The sequence below is a fragment of the Pristiophorus japonicus genome, chromosome 11 (assembly GCF_044704955.1).
Source record: "Pristiophorus japonicus isolate sPriJap1 chromosome 11, sPriJap1.hap1, whole genome shotgun sequence".
NCBI lineage: Eukaryota > Metazoa > Chordata > Chondrichthyes > Pristiophoridae > Pristiophorus > Pristiophorus japonicus.
Window position 1 is genome coordinate 217,998,604 of NC_091987.1, and position 20,986 is coordinate 218,019,589.

The 20,986-nt window shown below is 44.0% G+C and overlaps 1 protein-coding gene across 2 annotated transcripts in view; it reads left to right on the forward strand.

Moving 5' to 3' along the window:
• The window catches only part of ddx6 (DEAD (Asp-Glu-Ala-Asp) box helicase 6), a 37,874-nt gene extending 17,104 nt beyond the window's left edge, over positions 1-20,770 (forward strand). For both annotated transcript variants that reach the window (XM_070894553.1, XM_070894554.1), the window contains 9 exons: positions 3,684-3,830; positions 5,677-5,771; positions 7,280-7,402; positions 9,630-9,758; positions 10,430-10,546; positions 11,493-11,556; positions 15,695-15,796; positions 16,216-16,408; positions 18,259-20,770. In XM_070894553.1, the coding sequence (XP_070750654.1) occupies positions 3,684-3,830; positions 5,677-5,771; positions 7,280-7,402; positions 9,630-9,758; positions 10,430-10,546; positions 11,493-11,556; positions 15,695-15,796; positions 16,216-16,391 (953 nt within the window). In that variant the 3' untranslated portion in view covers positions 16,392-16,408; positions 18,259-20,770. The remainder of the gene's footprint in view (positions 1-3,683; positions 3,831-5,676; positions 5,772-7,279; positions 7,403-9,629; positions 9,759-10,429; positions 10,547-11,492; positions 11,557-15,694; positions 15,797-16,215; positions 16,409-18,258) is intronic.
• Positions 20,771-20,986: the final 216 nt, after the last annotated feature.

Genomic DNA, 20,986 nt, shown 5'->3' on the forward strand with positions numbered 1-20,986 from the left:
TGGTATAGTTATACGCTGGTAGCGTGAGTGCCACCTTTTGTATGCGGGCTGAGGCATTAGTATTTATCCCCTTGTTTTCAGCGAACAGCGATGTGAAGGGCTTGTGATCGGTTTCCAGCTCAAATTTGAGGCCAAACAGGTACTGATGCATTTTCTTTACCCTGATCACACACGCTAATGCCTCTTTCTCAATCATGCTGTCGGCTCTCGGCCTTAGACAAACTCCTGGAAGCATAGGCGACAGGTTGCAACTTCCCCGCAACGTTTGCTTGTTGTAATACTCACCCAACTCTGTACGACGACGCGTCACATGCTAGCACAAGTCTTTTACACGGGTTATACAATACAAGCAGCTTGTTGGAGCATAAAATGTTTCTGGCTTTCTCAGAAGTAATTACTTGGTTTTTTTCCCCATACCCAGTTTTCACCTTTGCGCAATAACACCTGGAGGGGCTCTAAAAGGGTGCTTAACCCCGGTAGGAAGTTGCCAAAATAGTTGAGTCCCAGGAATGACTGCAGTTCCGTGACGTTCTGTGGCCTGGGCGCGTTCCTGATAGCCTCTGTCTTGGCGTCTGTGGGCCGAATGCCGTCCGCTGTAATCTTTCTCCCCAAAAACTCCACTTTTGTTGCCATGAAGACGCATTTCGACCTCTTCAGCCACAGCCCTACGCAATCCAGTCACTGGAGGACCTCCTCCAGGTTTTGTAGGTGCTCAGCGGTGTCCCGACCCGTGACCAATATGTCGTCCTGAAAGACCACAGTGTGCGGTAGCAACTTGAGTAGGCTCTCCATGTTTCTCTGGAAGATCGCTGCAGCTGACCGAATTCCAAACGGGCATCTGTTGTAGATGAACAGTCCCTTGTGTGTGTTGATGCAGTTGAGGCCCTTTGAAGGCTTCTCCAGCTTGGTGACCGTCTTGCCTCCTGCCAGCGTTGCAAATAGGTCGTCTGCCTTAAGTAACGGGTATTGGTCCTGTAGCGAGAAACGATTAATAGTTACTTTATAATTGTCGCAAATCCTGACCGTGCCATTACTTTTGAGTACTGGAACAATCGGGCTGGCCCACTCGCTGAATTCCACTGGGGAGATGATGCCCTCGTGTTGTAGCCTGTCCAGTTCGATTTCCACTCTCTCCCTCATCACGTGAGGTACCGCTAGCGCCTTGTGGTGAATAGGTCGTGCCTCTGGGACCAAGTGGATCCGCACCTTCGCCCAGAAAAGTTTCCAATGCCTGGCTCAAAAAGGGAAGGAAATTTGTTAAGAACCTGGGTACATGAGGCCTCATCGACATGTGATAGAGCTCAGATGTCATCCCAGTTCCAGCGGATTTTGCCCAGCCGGCTCCTTCCAAGCAGTGTGGGGCCATCGCCCGGGACAATCCAGAGTGGCAGTTTGTGCACCGTGCCTTCGTAGGTGACCTTGATCATGGCGTTGCCCAGGACAGTGATAAGCTCTTTGGTGTACGTTCTCAGTTTTGTGTGGATGGGGCTCAGGGCTGGTCTGAGTGCCTTGTTGCACCACAGTCTCTCAAACATCTTTTTACTCATGATGAATTGGCTAGCGCCAGTGTCCAGTTCCATGGCTACAGGTAAGCCGTTCAATTTTACGTTTAGCATTATAGGTGGACATTTTGTCAAAAATGTGTGCACCCTGTGTACTTCAGCATCTGCCTCCTCTCTGAGGCTTGAAATTGCTTTGATCCACCATGGACTGATCTTCCTCTGCCACGTGGTGGTTAGCAGAGTTTGCAGCTCGTTTTCAAGCTCGTTGGAGGTGCCCCATCGTTCCACAGCTCTTGCAAACATACCCTTTGAAGCGGCATGAATAGGCTGAATGGAAGCCTCCACAATGCCAACAAGGTGTGAATTGCCTTGCATTCATCCTTTGTTGGGGACTCTTGAGTCATCTGGGTCACCTGAGGCCTGCTGGCAGTTGCAGACTCGTGGGTTCTGCCGTGTACATTTCTGCTCGCAAACACTGTTCCAGTTAATTTATGAACATTGCTGGCACTTGTATGCTGAGATTTGTTTGGCGTTATCACTGGTGGACATAAACGCCTGTGCTATCGCAATGGCCTTACTGAGGGTTGGTGTCTCTACAGTCAAAAGTTTTTGTAGGTTGGTCTCGTGGCCAATGCCCAGTACAAAAAAGTCTGAGCATTTGCTCCAGGTAGCCATCAAACTCGCATTGTCCTGCAAGTCGCCTTAGCTCGGCGACATAGCTCGCCACTTCCTGACCTTCAGATCGCTGGCACGTGTAGAACCGATACCTCGCCATTAGCACGCTCTCCCTCGGGTTAAGATACACAGCTCCTCATACGACTTATCTGTGGGTTTCACCGGAGCCAGAAGGTTCTTCATGAGGCTGCAGGTCGGTGCCCCACAGACTGTGAGGAGGACCGCTCTCCTTTTTGCAGCGCTTCCTTCTCCGTCCAACTCGTTGGCTACAAAGTACTGGTCTAGCCATTTGACATAGGCTTCCCAGTCCTCACCCTCCGAGAACTTTTCCAGGATGCCCACAGTTTGCTGCATCTTTGCGTTGGATTCGTATTCTCGTCGCCAGTTATTGTGTTCCTAACACGGAGGTTAAAGTAACAGTGACCTCAGTCTTTAATAAGACACTCGAGAGTGAGGAACAGGCCTTAGGGGCCAGCTTATATACAGTGCTCCCAAGGGATGAGTTCCCTGGTCGCGGAACATGGGAGTGCATGCTTTACAGGTACACAACAGTACCTTTTTGACGTGTAGTCATTGTTTGAATGTAGGGAAATACAGCAGCCAATTTGCACACAGCAAGGTCTCACAAACAGCAATGAGATAATCATCAGATCATCTGATTTTTTTTTTTTTCCAGTGGTGTTGGTTGAGGGATAAATATTGGCCAGGGCACCAAGGAAAATCTCTTTGTGCTCCCCACCCCCAACTGCTCCTTTTCAAAAAAAAAATGCAGTGGGATCTTTTATATCCACTGTTTAATGTCTCATATGGAAGATCTCCCAACAGTGCAGCACTCCCTCAGTACTGTACTTCAATTTTATCCTGGGTAATGTGCTCTAGTTTCTGGAGTGGGGCTTGAACCCACAGCCTTATAACTTGGAGGCGAGTGTTTTGCCACTGAACCAAGACTGCCAAATAGTATTGTTGCCAACACTAGCGTGCTAGTCCAAGAAGCTCCGAGACCCAAAGAGTTGTTTCCATGGGTGCTAGAAGGGACTGCCGCCTTTTCAGGCCACCCATACAGGCTAGTTGTGTCCTTTCTATGGAAAACTTAATTTCCCTTGAAAATAAGCTTGCTATACTTTCCCAGGCATAATGGAAGGCACTGTGACCAAGACACATCATAGTTTTAAAGCTATGTGTGCAATTTCTTTTACGAAATTTAGGCTGCTGTGGAATCTGCCCAGAATATAGCAAGAGCGGTTCCCCTTGCACTGGGACCTGAATACTAACATATTTTTGTAGTAGCTCTGCACTATAAACTCTTCAGAAGAAATTCATTAAATTGAAGTTCTCATTGTTGGAATTTACCATTCCTTCAAAAACGGTCATGGTTAATTCCAAGTTTGGTTGGCGGGGGTGAATGTCTCCATTGTTTTGCCGCAATTTGATGTCTACTGTACTACCTGCGTTAATATTGAGGAAGATGCATCGATAATCAACACAGCTTTCTTTTTTTTTTTAAAGCTATGGTGATCGTGCCTACCAGAGAGCTGGCACTCCAGGTCAGTCAAATCTGTATCCAAGTCAGCAAGCACATGGGTGGCGTGAAAGTGATGGCTACCACAGGAGGAACCAATCTCCGGGATGACATCTTGAGGCTGGATGAGACTGGTGCGTGTGTAGCCTGATATAAGTAGCATAAGTTGTCTGACCCATCTTTCGGGATCTAAGAAAGGCTCATTTCGTTCAGTAAATGGCATTACATTGTGGAAATGCAGGTAGCTAGATTTCAGTAACTTCAAGAGCAGTTTCCTCTAGTAAGCTGAAGCTTCCAAGTCAGAATAGTGGCAGGTTCACCTTTCAGAGTTTCTGCAGGAAGAGATACCAGCCGAGTTACCATAGTAATTGGTCCGTAGTAAACTTGCAAAAGGATATTCAAGGTGTAAATTAAGAAAAATGTACATGTGTTAAAGCTTGGCTTTTAGAAGATGGACTTGTAGAAGTTACTGTAAGAGAGAACGGTTAGTCCTCGACTCCCTTTCATTTTCTATGCAGAATTTCCATTATTAGGGGAAATTAAGTTTTCCATTTGGGATGGGGAAGTGTTAAATTAATGTTAACTGGTCGAAGGCCAGTTGTAATCTGTGAAAGGTTGGTATATATCTTTATGGTCTGTTAGAATTTTCATTAATAATATCTTCTTGAAAATGCAGATGTTGAAGGACCCACATGCTTTAATTAAAATCACCAAAGATTTGCATGGGCAGGAATTAGATATTGCCAGACAAAAGGATGCTCCAATTTGTGTGGCAAAGTTTTGGCTGCTGTTTCAACAAAAGTGTTAACCCACTTAAATTAACTGGGTAATACCCAAGATAAAATAGTTAGAAAATATTAAATGTTCATCTAGTAATATTGCTAACATTCAGCCCATTGTGCTGACTCTTTAAAAGAGCTACCCAATTAGTCCCACTCCCCCTGCTCTGTCCCACAGCCCTGCAAATTTCTCTCCCAAGTATTCAATTCCCTTTTGAAAGTTAATATTGAACCTGCTTCCACTGACCTTTCAGGTAGTGGGTTCCACATCATCATAACTCGCTGCGTTATTTTAAAAAAAAATCTTCTCGTCTCCCCATTGATTCTTCTGCCAATGATCTTAAATATGTGCCTCTGGTTTCTCCCTATTTACTCTCAAAAGCCCTCATGATTTTGAACACCTCTATTATATCTCCCCTTAACCATCTCTGCTCTAAGGAGAACAATCCCAGCTTCTCCTGTCTTTCCATCAGGATTACACCAGCATCTTTTATTAAAGAAGATAATACTCCAGTGATGCTTGTTGATTCATTTAAAGAAGCCTGCATTAGAGTTGTGAGAACAATTGGTAACTGTAATATGTGTCCTTCTGATAATGAAAGGACATTCAGTATTGAAAGATTATAATGAGCAGAGTGTACTGTATTCTGGATGGCCAATGCTGTTTGAGCCAGGGCAATAATATAAGCATTAGATTAAAATAGCTTGTGTATAAATGGGCACGTTAATAGTAAAACACATCCTAGCTTTCAATAGCTATTTTGAATCATGCAGAATATTTTTAGTTTAATATAATATTTTTACAACTCTTGTTTTGCTTCTGATTCCCCCTCTTCAGCTGCCACCATTACAAGCAGTGTGTAAGTGTCCAAACTGCCAAACCTTATTTCTGAGCCAGCAGAATTCCTCTTAAAGTACATGATAACCAATGAATATCAACCTCAAATGCATCAGATTATAGCAAGATATGCTGGGGCCTTTGAGGCCATAAAGAGACATCTTAATTAAGCAATTAAAGTAATTTTTAATTGCCATCCCGCAGACCAGTTTTCATGTTGGCAGTTGGGGTGAGGGGGTGGTGTGTATGCTGTAATTTATATGGGATGGTGAACCTCTTGTTCACCTAGTATACTATCTGTGCCTTCAATTGCAACTGTACTTCAATCTGGTGTGAAGTATTTAATTGGTTTATTAAATACAGTCCACGTGGTGATCGCAACACCCGGAAGAATCCTGGATTTGATTAAGAAAGGCTTGGCTAAAGTGGACAACATACAGATGATTGTATTAGATGAGGTATGTAACACACACACTTTGCTACAATGTACTTTTTTAATGTAACATTAAATATTCCTTTTAGATTTCCCTTTTTGTAATGACAGTTGAGTTTAGGGGTCCTCTTTCAACAAAAGTGAGGGTGCAATATTAGCTTTACAGTAGTTTTTATTTATCTGGAAGCCTCCATGGACTCTGAAAAAGGACAACATCTAAACAAAGGCCTGGAGTTCCAGACACTGGGAGATGTTCCACTCATGGTCTGTTCAAGGCATCTGGAAGGGACTGCCAATATCCATCATCATAATAGGCGGTCCCTCGAACGAGGTGACTTGCTTCCACGAGTTCACAGGTGTTTCGATGAAGGACCCGATGTTCCAGTCCTGAACTCCAATTAAGGGGGTGGAAGATGCCTGTGCGTGAATTGTTTTAACGTGTGGTGACCATTGCACACCAGCCATCACACTGGCTTGACCAGAGCTAGATCTTGGTCCAGTGGCAAGGAATAACCAAGACGACTGGAGACCTGCTCTGTTGTATGGACCTAGCGCGCACACATATCGCAGTGTGGGCCGGCCCGTGCTGCCCCTGGGCCCTCGGCTCTTCTGGGCCCCGTACCCTCGTCTGTCGCACCTCCACCACAATCTCATACTGCTCCTCCGCCATAAACATTTGCCGCATATCGCCACATATACCAGTCTGGTGACATGCAGGTACTGCCCTGTAGGCATTGCTTTGAGGATAAGATTTCCTCGGGTCTACGTGTAGCAGGGAGATCTACTTCAAGATGTCTGGCAATGCAGTTTTAAAATGTCCAGAAGGAGCTGTGCAACTGGTCAGAAGTTAAGTAACTTCTCCCTCCCTGTGATGAAGTGCCTTTATTGAAGGTGGTGCAGGATTGTGGGTTGAAACCCATTTCTTGCTCCGTAGCACTGTCACTGTGTTGCCTACAGCAACTGTTAATGAAGAGAGAGCCTAATTGGACCATTTTAGAATTGCTTTATTCGTACCTGTAGATGAGAATTGCTCGATAATCTGTTTAGTTTGCCTTCTCCATCCTAGAAGTTGCATGACACAACAATAATCATAACAATCAATCTCGTCAAATTAATCGACAACAGGCCCAGACCTGGTGTGGGGAAAACCTCAGCGGTGAGCTTTGGGAACCCAAGTCGCCCTTCCCTCTCCAGCATACTACACTTGCTACATGTCATGTCTCAAATTACTCGTACTGTATCCCAAAATTTTATTTTGAGTGAAATCTGCCTAATTTGCACTTGGCTAAATCAAAACTAACTGCTTCCACTGTCTCCCTAGAGATCCTGTTCCATAGATTGGCAACTCGCTCATTGAACTGTTAGTAATTCTGGGTAGTTTTTTTTTAAGAAATATTTTGTTTCAGTGACTGAACTGTTCATTTTCTGACCTTGTGGGTACCTTTTGTCCATTCATCTAAAGGTCTAGATAAGCAAATCTGTTTTGTAATGCTGAATGTTTAACGCATACTTTTTCCCTAATTGTTCCTATAGGCAGACAAACTGTTGTCACAGGACTTTGTGCAGATGATGGAGGACATCATTTCTACATTACCAAGAACCAGACAGATCTTGCTTTACTCTGCCACGTTCCCCCTCAGTGTACAGAAATTCATGGTAAGAATTTGGCACTTGAAGCAACCTGTAACAAAATGTGCCTCTGCATCATATATAACTCTTCTTCTCTTTCCCCCCCCCCCCGACAATTGGGTCTTTGGTTCATTTGCTATGATGTCGGACGAGGGACCAAAGCCACCTGTCTTTCTCTCCCCCCCCCCCCAGATAACCAGGAGACTGGTGAGCATGATTATAGAATATCCTTTCTCTTTTCCGTCCGCCCCCATTCCCCCAATGCAGTCTCCGGTAAGTAGAAATAGCAATTGAAACTGAAATTAGGCTCTGATTTGCCTAGTGCCATCGTGCTGAAGGAACATTTGCCCAGAAATAATTAACTATTGCCTGTGGCCCAGTATATTCTGCTTGCTTTCCTCATCAGGGCAATGTACATTTGCTTTGGAAGGTTTGGTACTTAAAAGCAACTATATTCCACTGATGGCAATATCATTCCTTGGAGATGATATCTGTACTGTTGCTAGAGTATGTCCGTTCCCTTTTTTAAAAAAAAAACTGCATTACTTTAAAACTTGTCACAGGTATTTGTGTGGAATGTTGCCTGACGTGAATGGGCAGCTCACTCCATGGTTTCTATAACAAATTGTACTGTCTGACATGCCAAGACCCCTCATGAATGGGAAAGTGATAGTGATTCTTTGTGGTATGGCTGCATACTATATAATGCTAATGGGGAACTTTAACATAAAGGCCCCAAGTTTCCACATGATTTGCTCCTGATTTTTAGGAGCAACTGATGGAGAACGGAGTATCTTAGAAATCGGAATTCTCCACATTTAAGTTTTCTGCAGTTCTAGTCAGGTAGAACAGTTTCACTTTTGAACAGAATTTTTTTTTCAAAAGGGGGCGTGTCCGGCCACTGACTCCTGATTTGAAAGTTTCCACAGTGAAAACGTAATCCAAACTAACTTAGAATGGAGCAAGTGAAGATTTTTGTACGCTTGAAAAAACCTTGTCTACACATTAAAAAATCAGGCGCAGGTTACAAATTAGGCATCGGGAACGAGGTGCGGGGGGGAAGGGAAGTCATTAAATTCTACAATCAATCCTTAGTTATACTTATACAAATATTATACAAATAAATCCAACCTGAATAAAAACTTATAAGCAAAGAAAAGATTAAATAAACCATGTTCCTACTTGTGTGAAAGTGCTTCAGGCAGGCCTTTCAGGCAGTGGTGTGGTGTCGGTCCCGACGGCAGTGGCAAGAAGCAGCAAGCAGCCTCAGTGCTGATCATGGAGGGGCAATGTGATTTTATTAAAAAATGTTAAAAATTGAACAGCTACAAAGAATTTGAATAGTCTCAAACAAGTGCATGTGTCCCGTTTATCACAGTCTACCTTTAATTACAGAATGAGTGGTGGAGATTGAAACGGTAACGAGTTGTAAAGGCTGAATTAAAATGCACAGTTGCTGCAGTAACACTGGTTAAAGAGCCAACATTAATTCAGCAGTGCTGCTAAAAGCACTCCCTCACACACAAATATCAAGAAAATTAAAATGCAAGCCTTTGCAAGGGTTCAATAAACAAATTTTCACTTTTTCCTGCAGCACTTTAAAAAATGGCCGAGTGCCAATGTTTACTTCAGACTGCGCGAACGCTCCAACGCACACGCGCAGGGTTGCCGGCACCAAAAAAACTCATTTAAATTGTACCCGCCCCTTCCTACTTACAAAATCGGTGCGAGTGGTAGGCTCTGCCCCCTGTGCACCGCGCCAAGCAGACATCGAGCTGCAAGGAGCTCGAGAATACCGCGTTTTTTTTTTTCAGGCGCCGTTTTCTGGGCGAAAAACAGGCACCCAGCTCTGAGGGGTGCCGTTTTTGGCGCGTGTGGAAACTTGGGGCCAAAATATCTGCAGTATTCTAACAAATTTTAACGTAAAAATAAAGAACTTGGTGTACTCCCTCCATTTAACTGTTTTAAGAAGGGAAGATATATTTGTGTAATTATCCCATTTGGTGCTACATGCAACTAATTGAGAAGTGCTGCTGTGTTGAGACCATTTAAAATCTGTTCCAAACAGCTGCCCAAATGCCCAGCAGTGATTGGTCCTGTCAAGTCTCTTGATGTTTTGAGTTGAAATTGAATTTAAAACTAATGTATTTAAGATCTTGATTCAAGCTGCATTATTACAGCACACACGAGACTAACTAGTATTGAGTAGTTAAGCTGTATCGAGTAATGATGCACTAACTTGTCCTTTTCGCAGAATTCGCATTTACAGAAACCATATGAAATTAACCTGATGGAAGAGCTGACACTGAAAGGAGTAACCCAGTACTATGCCTATGTTACAGAACGGCAGAAAGTGCACTGTCTCAACACTCTCTTCTCCAGGGTAAGAGTGTCTGACTTGTGTGGTTTTTGACGTTGTGTAGTAAGAGAGTAGCCTGATCGCCAACCATCTTAATAGTTGAAATTGAAGCAGGTGCTCCATGCTGGAGTGTAGTAATGCAAGCTGTCATTCCAGTGCAATACTGAGGGACTGCACCATTATCAGAGGTGCCATCCTTTTGTGCAGGTGGATGTCCCATGGCTCAATTTGAAAAAGAGCAGGGAGGTCTCCTGATGTTCTGATCAATAATCATCTGGTTGCTGCCTCTGGGACACTGCCGATGTGTTTGTTTACATACAATCAGTTTTAAAGGAGAATCACTTTCTGTTGAATGCAATGACCGGAGACCCAGTGAATCAGTAGATTGCTTAACAATATCCTACAGCATGAAGCTGCGGGATCTAGGTCACTTCCGAGTTGCTGCTGTGATGTGAGGAGAGGCTGAGCATTTCTGAACAAGAAGCCCATGTCAACATTCTCCACTTGTTTGTCTCCCAGCAGCAGCGTTGGAAACGCCCCAAACTGGGCTGCCTGCACACCAACTCGGTGCAAATATTGAATAGGGGGGGGGCAGCTGTGGGAGGGTGGAGAAGCAGGTTTATGTATAAACCGGTTTTGTATTTGCAAGAATTCCTTGAAAATAACTTGTACTAACTAACTGATGTTATTTTTAGCTTCAGATTAACCAGTCAATTATATTCTGCAACTCTTCCCAGCGAGTGGAGCTGCTGGCCAAGAAAATCTCCCAGCTGGGTTACTCCTGTTTCTACATTCATGCTAAAATGAGGCAGGTGAGTTTATCAAAGGGACTTGCAGACTGAAGGGGTTTACTCCTCAGAATTGATGCAAAATATAAAGTGGATTTAACTGATGCACTTCATTTTTTTTAAATATAAACGTTGGTAAGACTGATTGCCTATTCCCCGTGTGGTCATACAGGTTTGTAGTGAAACTAGGTGTCACTCCATATTTACAATCCCAACTGATGAGAATTGTATTTTGAAGGAAGGACTGGGAACTTGCTTTTCATTCCTTTCTTCCTTCTTGCTTTTAGCTGAGCCCGGGACTGGACTGAAGCCAGACTAGCTAAATATGAAATTATAGGCTCCAAGCAACGTTCCCGCTGAGCATCAATTCGGAGGTCCCGCGTGGGCTGCCCACAAGCTGTTATGGCCATACACACAGTATCAGCCACGCAACAAATTTAATGGGACCACACACTGAAATGTTTTTTTTAAAGGGGGAATCATTGGCTCCAAGTAACTTATTTTGCTGCCCTCCTCCTCGCTCTAGCACTTCCTCTCCTTGTTCCAGGATGGTGTTGACTCCTTATCGGACTATAGTTCCACAGGCACCTGGCATCCTCAAGTTACTTGCCCATGTGCCTTTTCTTAAGCCTGTAGACATTGAGTGTTGGGAGGCCATTTGACCATGGGATGTTTAAAGCCGAGTTGATTCATGTCCTTGCCCTGTAACCACACTTGCAGCAGGTGCTGCTGAATAGTGATTGGAAGTGAGAGCTTGTTGGGGGAGGGTGAGGGGAGAAGAAAGCAGTTGAATGCTTGCCTCAGGACCCCTTTATATATAGAGCTGACATGCAAGATAGATCCTCTGGACTGGCAATGTACTACAAAACCACTCCATTTCTGATTTAAGAATGTGGCTCATTTTTACAAAACCCTGTAAAGAATGAACAGTCCTTTTGGTAAGGTGAGTTGTCAATTTTTGTTTTGACAGGAACATCGTAACCGTGTGTTCCATGATTTTAGGAATGGAATGTGTCGCAATTTAGTTTGCACTGGTAGGTACCCCTAAGTTTCAGAGATGGTTTAATTTCACTATCTGCAAGGTGGAGCATTCGGTTGGCTATTCTTGGCTTATGTAGGCCTGCATGCTGCGTTTTAATATTATCATCCTATACCTACGATTGGATTGGCTGGGTCTTCAGACAGAGGAAGTGTGCAGGAAGTGTGTCCGCCTCCAGCTCCTGACGGTCCGCGTTGCGGAATTGGAGCTGAGAGTGGATTCACTCTGGAGCATCCACAATGCTGAGAATGACGTGAGTAGCATGTGTAGCGAGCTGGTCTTGCCACAGGTGAAGGGTCCACAGCCAGATAGGGAATGGAAGACCAGCAGGAAGAGCAGTGCAAGGAAGTTAGTGCAGGGGTCCCCTGCGGTCATCCCCCTGCAAAACAGATACACCGTTTTGAGTACTGTTGAGGGGGATGACTCATCAGGGGAGGGCAGCAGCAGCCAAGTTCATGGCACCGTGGCTGGCTCTGTTGCACAGGAGGGCAGGAAAAAGAGTAGGGGATTCGATTGTAAGGGGAATAGATGGGCGTTTCTGCGGCCGCAACCGAGACTCCAGGATGGTATGTTGCCTCCCTGGTGCAAGGGTCACGGATGTCTCTGAGCGGGTGCAGGACATTCTGAAAAGGGAGGGTGTACAGCCAGTTGTCGTGGTGCACATTGGTACCAACGATATAGGTTTTAAAAAAAGGGATGAGGTCCTTCAAGACGAATTTAAGGAGCTAGGAGCTAAATTAAAACGCAGGACCTCAAAAGTAATAATCTCAGGATTGCTACCAATGCCACGTGCTAGTCAGAGTAGGAATCGCAGGATAGCTCAGATGAATACGTGGCTTGAGCAGTGGTGCAGCAAGGAGGGATTCAAATTCGTGGGGCATTGGAACCGGTTCTGGGGGAGGTGGGACCAGTACAAACCGGACGGTCTGCACCTGGGCAGGACCGGAACCAATGTCCTCGGGGGAGTGTTTGCTAGTGCTGTTGGGGATGAGTTAAACTAATATGGAAGGGGGATGGGAACCTATGCAGGGAGACAGAGGGGAAACAAAAAGAAGACAAAAACAAAAGACAGAAAGGAAATGAGAAAGTGGAGGGCAGAGAAACCCAAGGCAAAAAACAAAAAGGGCCACTGAATATAAAGGGGCTGCAGGAGGGGTCAAAACTAAAAATCATGGTTTAAAAACTAGTATTAAAACACTACCTAAACGCACACAGCATTCAAAATAAAGTAAATGAGTTGACGGCACAAATCATTACAAATGGGTATGATTTGGTGGCCATTACAGAAATGTGGTTGCAGGGTGGCCAAGACTGAGAATTAAACATACAGGGGTATCTGATGATTCGGAAAGATAGACAAGAAGGGAAAGGAGATGGGGTAGCTCTGTTAATAAAGGATGATATCAGGGCAGTTGTGAGACGATATTGGCTCTAATGAAAAAAATGTTGAATCATTGTGGGTGGAGATTAGAGATAGTAAGGGGAAAAAGTCACTGGTGGGTGTAGTTTATAGGCCCCCAAGTAATAACTTCACGGTGGGGAGGGCAATAATCAAGGGAATAATGGAGGCATGTGAAAAAGGAATGGCAGTAATCATGGGGGATTTTAACCTACATATCGATTGGTCAAATCAAATTGCACAGGGTAGCCTGGAGGAGGAATTCATAAAATGCACACGGGATTGTTTCTTAGAACAGTATGTTACAGAACCTACAAGGGAGCAAGCGATCTTAGATCTGGTCCTGTGTAATTAGACAGGAATAATAAACTATCTTCTAGTAAAAGATCCTCTCTGAGTGATCACAGTATGGTTGAATTTGTAATACAGATTGAGGATGAGGAAATAGTGTCTCAAACGAGCGTACTATGCTTAAACAAAGGGATGAGGGCCGAGTTGGCTAAAGTAGACACGGAAACACAGACTAAATGGTGGCACAATTGAGAAACACTGGAGGACTTTTAAGGAGCTCTTTCATAGTGCTCAACAAAAATATATTCCAGTGAAAAAGAAAGGCGGTAAGAGAAGGGATAACCAGCCGTGGATAACCAAGGAAATAAAGGAGAATATCAAATTAAAAACCAATGCGTATAAGGTGGCCAAGGTTAGTGGGAAAATAGAAGATTGGGAAAATTTTAAACGACTGCAAAGAATGACTATGAAAGCAATAAAGAAAGGAAAGATAGATTACGAAGGTAAACTTGCGCAAAACTTAAAAACTGATAGTAAAAGCTTTTACAGATATATAAAACGGAAAAGAGTGACTAAAGTAAATGTTGGTCCCTTAGAAGATGAGAAGGGGGATTTAATAATGGGAAATGTGGAAATGGCTGAGACCGTAAACAATTATTTTGCTTCGGTCTTCACAGTGGAAGACACAAAAACCATGCCAGAAATTGCTGGTCACAGGAATGTGGGAAGGGAGGACCTTGAGACAATCACTATCACTAGGGGGGTAGTGCTGGACAGGCTAATGGGACTCAAGGTAGACAAGTCCCCTGGTCCTGATGAAATGCATCCCAGGGTATTAAAAAGAGATGGTGAAAGTTATAGCCGATGCATTCGTTATAATCTACCAACAGTCTTTGGATTCTGGGGAGGTACCAGCGGATTGGAAAGCAGCTAATGTAACGCCTCTGTTTTTAAAAAAAGGGGGCAGACAAAAGGCAGGTAACTATAGGCCGGTTAGTTTAACATCTGTAGTGGGGAAAATGCTTGAAGCATCATTAAGGAAGAAATAGCGGGACATCTAGATAGGAATAGTGCAATCAAGCAGACGCAACATGGATTCATGAAGGGGAAATCATGTTTAACTAATTTACTGGAATTCTTTGAGGATATAACGAGCATGGTGGATAGAGGTGTACCGATGGATGTGGTGTATTTAGATTTTCAAAAGGCATTCGATAAGGGATGGAGTACAAAAGCAGGGAGGTCCTGCTGCAACTGTATAGGGTATTGGTGAGGCCGCACCTGGAGTACTGCGTGCAGTTTTGGTCACCTTACTTAAGGAAGGATATACTAGCTTTGGAGGGGGTACAGAGACAATTCACGAGGCTGATTCCGGAGATGAGGGGGTTACCTTATGATGATAGATTGAGTAGACTGGGTCTTTACTCGTTGGAGTTCAGAAGGATGAGGGTGATCTTATAGAAACATTTAAAATAATAAAAGGGATAGACAAGATAGAGGCAGAGATGTTGTTTCCACTGATCGGGAAGACTAGAACTAGGGGGCACAACCTCAAAATACAGGGGAGCCAATTTAAAACCGAGTTAAGGAATTTCTTCTCAGAGGGTTGTGAATCTGTGGCATTCTCTGCCCAAGGAAGCAGTTGAGGCTAGCTCATTGAATGTATTCAAGTCACAGATAGATAGATTTTTAACCAATAAGGGAATTGAGGGTTACGGGGAGCGGGCGGGTAAGTGGAGCTGAGTCCACGGCCAGATCAGCCATGATCTTGTTGAATGGCGGAGCAGGCTCGAGGGGCTAGATGGCCTACTCCTGTTCCTAATTCTTATGTTCTTATCTTATGAAGGCTTTGGGGAGGAATAATCTTTCCAGTCGCATCTCCTGGTAAAGCAAGAAATGATATTGGTGTTGCCTGGAATGCACTGTTTCGAGAATAATGTGGATATAGGCACTACTGGCTTATAGTTTGGCCATTGGTGAGGTAAAGCAAAGAAATGTCTCCAAGTACTTAGACAGTGAATTACTTTGACATGCATTTAGTTTATGTAGGAAAAAAATAATTGTATGTTGTGAAGGGGATGATAAAGCGAATTGATGCAGGCAGATTTACACTGACTAGTTTCAAAGCTTAGAGGATGAAACTTTTAAATCAAGGAAATTAAGTAATTGGAGAACTTGGGTCAAATACAGGGTGTTTAAGATTTGGGAAAAGTCCATCTATGCAAATAGTGTAATTGGGTCGGCAGCAATGAGATGTTTTGTGGAGGGAAAAACAGCGATTTATAGTAGAAATTGGATATCTTTTGGTGTTCAACCAAGTGGACATTTTCATGTTCCTAAACTGTTTTATATGTAATAAAGCATTTTGCTTATAGGCAATGGGACTATAATGTCTCTTTTTCCAGGCAGGTTTTTAACCTGAATGTTTGTGGGGTTCTTTCAGATCTGTTCACTCGTGGTATTGATATCCAAGCTGTGAATGTTGTAATAAACTTCGATTTCCCAAAGATTGCAGAGACCTATCTACATCGCATCGGCAGATCAGGTGAGGATACACCTATTTTTCCTTATTTCCCTAGGTAATACCAGTTCAGGATTGCAGTCTGTTCCAAGGTTTCCGCGTGCTGGGGAGGACTACACTATTGTCTTTCTCCCCGTCCAATGCCTGCACAGCCTGTGGGAAGTGCTTGCCTGTGCTTGGTGCCTTCCAGTAACACCCTGGTTGAGATTGGGGATTTGGCAGTGTGGTAGAGATTCTATGTGTAAACCCTATATCTCCCCACTCTGGCATTTCTGGTTCTCCAATATGTTGAGCCCAATACCATCCCCCAAAAAAAAGCAAATTGGATAGATGTGCAGCTGGGTGGTGTGCTTAGATTGGAAAGGGAAGATGTTCTAAACTTCAAACTGTTGATGATTTTAATGCAAACCTTCTAAAATGTGTTTTGTGTATCTTGTCTGCAGGACGGTTTGGCCATCTGGGCCTAGCAATCAACCTCATCACGTACGATGACCGCTTTAATCTGAAGGCCATCGAGGAGCAGCTCGGAACAGAGATCAAGCCTATCCCGGGCAGCATTGACAAGAGTTTGTACGTTGCAGAGTACCACAGTGAGCCAGATGGCGAGGACAAACAGTAACGCTGCAAACAAAACCGGTGCGTATCTGATGGAACTTCAAGTGGGCACTGACTGTGATGGTCAGATTTTCCACAACATAAGGAACTGTGTTTAACTGAGAATTGCTGTCTTTATTGCATAAGCTGCACATTGCCACAGTAAGTATTGGGTTCCTGTAGTCTCCTCCCAAGCTCATGGTCTATAGGGCTCTAGTAATACCCGTCCTCCTGTATGGATCAGAGGCATGGACCATGTACAGAAGACATCTCAAGTCGCTGGAGATATATCACCAACGATGTCACCATAAGATCCTGCAAATCCCCTGAAAGGACAGACACACCAACATTAGTGTCCTCATCCAGGCTAACATCCCCCAGCATTGAAGCACTAACCACACTCGATCAGCTTCACTGGGCAGGCCACTTAGTCCGCATGCTAGACGCGAGACTCCCAAAGCAATTGCTCTACGTGGAACTCCTTCATGGCAAACGAGCCAAAGGTGGGCAGCGGAAACGTTACAAGAACACCCTCAGAGCCTCCTTGAAGTGCGACATCACCACTGACACCTGGGAGACCCTAGCCGAAGACTGCCCTAAGTGGAGGAAGTGCATCTGGGAGGGCGTTGAGCTCTTCAAATCTCAACACTGCCAGCGTGAAGAGGTCAGGCGCAGGCAGCGGAAGGAGTATGCATCAAATCAGTCCCACCCCTACCCCTGACAAATATCTGTCCCACCTGTGACCGGGCCTGTGGCTCTCGTGTTGGACTGTTCAGTCACCAAAGAACTCACTTTAGGAGTGGAAGCAAGTCTTCTTTGATTTCGAGGGACTGCCTATGATGATGATGACACCTTCCCCAGCTGAAAGCACAGGTTGGAGACCTTGGAGTCTCCATCAGTCCCACTTGATAAGTCATTAGCAGGTGCAGCTGCAGCTTTGTATTTCCATCTCCACTTGACCTATGTGATGCACCCACTCAGTGTCATGACCAAGATTGGAAAAGCTTTTCCATTTGGAAAATTTGTATGTGAACTAATAATGTCACAACCCAGACAGTGAGTTACAATGGAATGTTGGGGTGCGGAGCAGAAAACAGTTTATAAACACTTAATTTTGAAAGGATCTGTGAAGCGGTTGAAGTGGAATTCCACTTAAGCTGTCCTTTTGATGTATGTCAGTACATTGGGCAACTTTTATTGCAACCTTTGCACTTCAGAAGGAAAAATTGGGTCGCCCCCTTCAGATTTCTTCTTTCTCATCAGCTGACTCATCCTGGCATGCCAGCGGCCGGCCCTTTGGCATCTTGCTCGAGCACTACTCTTAACTATGAACGTGACACTGTTGGCAGGTTTCCTGATCAAGGGAGGGAGGATATGTTGCACATGTCGCATCCTGTCTTGTTCAGTTGTCCACACGTGCCTGCTTTCTAACAGTGATCACTGGACGCTAGCCTGATCTTGGCTTTGTTGCTGTGGAGAACTGCCAGGTGGAAGCTGATGGGCTATCATTGTCTGGTGCTCCAACAAATGTAGGAATCCTGGAAGCTCATTGTAGGTGCACGAGTTGTAATATTTTCTTAAGTTGTAGTTGGAGAGTTGGACTCCTTTTACTTTCATATCCTGCTGTTAATTGGTGGGTCAGGTTTTTTTATGGAGGGGTATAGGGTAGGAAATCAGCAACCCTATTTAACCATGCAGCATCTTTGCGACACTAAGGATTACCAGAGACTTTCGCATCCCCTCAGTTAGAGAAAGGCACGGGTGGAAATGGAGGAACTGATTGGAATTTGATGTGGTGAACAATGGCCTATTGCGTGGGATTTTAACAAGCACCTGCTTTTACTATAGTTAGGTCCCTGAAACAGCTAACTACGTTTTTTTTGTACCCACAGGCACCGATCACGGAATACAGAAACTGAAGAATTTTTTTTTTTTTGCCTGTTCTGGAACACATCATTTCTTGGGGATACCCTTCTCTTTTCTTTGTCTAAGACAACACCAAACTCCATTATTTTCCTTCATTTGATGATGACACAAAGTGTAGTTCCCTGATTTTGTGAAGGACCATTTCTTCCTGAGCTCAATGGTTTGCACTGTGTGCAGGGAGTGGACAACTATTGCACTAACTGGCACGGGGGATCTAGACTAAGCGGCACTGAAGAGCTGAACTGAACAGCGAACAGCACACTTTGTTAACTCCTCCTTTTCTCCTTTCTTCCCCCTCCTTTTACCCTTTCATTTTCGCTGAAACCACTGACCAGGATATTCATCTGATGGCTTCTCAACTTCTCCCAGCGCACGTACTCATCAGTCTTAGGCTACCAAGTTTTTATGGTATTTGTATAAAGTGCCTTATGGTGATGCAGGACCATATGAATACCATCCCTAGATTATAACCATCTGTCATTTAATTTTGTGTGGGGGGTGGGAGGGAGGGTTATGTGACATTAACTTCATCTGTTTTCCATTGGTGAGAGTAAAATGGAATGTATTTGCGGGGAGCGGGGAGAGAAGAATCTGCAAGTTTTTAGATATTTTAATTTTTGAAGGGGACTATTTTCCTTGGAGAAGTTGAGCTGGACCTCTAGATGAGATGTCATCTCGATGTATATATGTTAAATATATTGGGGCTAATTTTGTTGCATTTGCGCTCAGAAGGAAAGCTTGCATTGTGCATTTTTAATTTTGTTTTCTTCGCGGAGGTTGGTCAGAAGACTCCCAAGCACGACCCTAGCAGAACACTAAAGAACCCCTCCTTTCCCCCCCCCCCCCACCACCCCCTCTCCCCCTCTTAGACTTGAATGTAGACTGTTCTGCAGCAACTACACTTGGACTCGGGGGAACTTCTAAACACAGGCATTCATTTTCCTTCTGGCAGCAAGATGAAGTGTGTCCCACAGAAGATTGATGTGTATACACCTGTAAACATGTAAATAGGTTTTTTCTATCATCTTGTTACCTTTGATAAAAAAATTACTGGTTACTGAGGCTGGTAGGGAATGGGTAGGATGTTGCTGTGAAGCTAAAGCTGTGAGGGGCACTGTTGCATGCAACACCAGCATCATAGCTGATTTCTGTTAGCATAGTGTAAAGACTTCCAGCAACCTGTAATTAGAAATTGACAACACGGGTGCAAGTGGCTGAGATGGTACAATCCTCCATCCTGCATTGAACTGTTTGGATGCAGTGACTATAACAAAACCTTTTGACTACCAAATATTTGGCGGTAAAACACCTCATAATAAAGGATGTTCTGTAACCCCTTCTTCTCCGTGCACTCCACCACCCAAAGGCACCACCTTGCTGTGAAGTAAGAAAACCGCCTTTAACCTACTAAAGGGCAGGAGCTGTCTGGGTGTATTCCTAATGCAAACAATAGATGTCAATGGGAGCCTCAAATTAGTGACTTAAAACTTTTTTTTAAAAAAAGGTGCTGTAAGAATTAGAAGGGCAGCTGCTTACACTAAAGCTGCCACAGTACTTGCCCCAAGTCTTGATAAATCTTGGCTCTCACTTTAAGAGATTAAAGTGACCTGACTACCCAATTATTTTTATTTGACTATCTGCCTTTCAGTAAAATCTTATTTTCACCGTTGTGATCTGCATAGCATCTCTTCCAGTGTTGTATTTTGGGTTCACATTGATCGTTGAAACCGGGGGAACAAACCAGAAAAGTTCCCATTTGCCCAGTCCAGTCTTACTGTAGCAGCACTTTTGAAAAGGCTCCCTCTCCAGTTGCCATCATTGCATGCAGTGGAGTGGCCTGCTTCTCGGTGAAATAAAAGCCCGATGCAGTTTGGCATAGTCTGGGCCATATGGAGACGGTAAAGGTTTAGCTGCACAGACCGTGAGCACATTTCAGAGCCAATGGATGAGTGATGTCACAGCCGTGACTGCCCATCGTGTAATGGGAACAAAAGTAGCTCCTGCCATCAGTAGTTCTTCTGAAACGTGAATATTCATGTTCATGTGAGAAAATTGGACCCATGGAACAAATTTAATCCTAGAGCCATTTTATTATTACTAATCCTTTTTCATTTCCCCCCACCCATCGTGCACATGCACACGTTATATTCTGTTTAAAGCAGTTTTAGAGCTTAAAATAACTTGAAGATTCAATTTAATAAAGTAATTACTATAACCATGTCTGTGTAACTCTGAAAAAGATAAGATGTCATTACCTCTACTTTTGAACCCTTTTAAGAATTGGTAATGGTATTATATCTCAAAAAAGCATGTTTCTCCTTGGGCAGTAAGGTGTGTTACAGTTTAACTTCAGTTTGTCTACAGAATGGTAACTTGTGCTCCATTACCATTTAAATTTCAAGTTTTTTGTTTAATAATGGTAAACAGTCTGGCACGTTGGGAACTGTATTGAGCTCATTAGATAATTTTGTAAACAAATGGCTGTAATCTTGCCTTTTTTTTAATATGTTGTTGCCTGTCGCTGTGCCCCTCACAGTGTGCTGGTAGATTGGCCTGATGTACAGGCAGTGTGAAGCAATGGGACAGAAAACAGATTGCTAGTATCCTCCAGCCTGAGTAACTGCTGTCTCAGAGGCACCTGTACTTCTAACCAACTCCTGCACTCACAAACTTTGGACAGTTTGTGATCCAAAT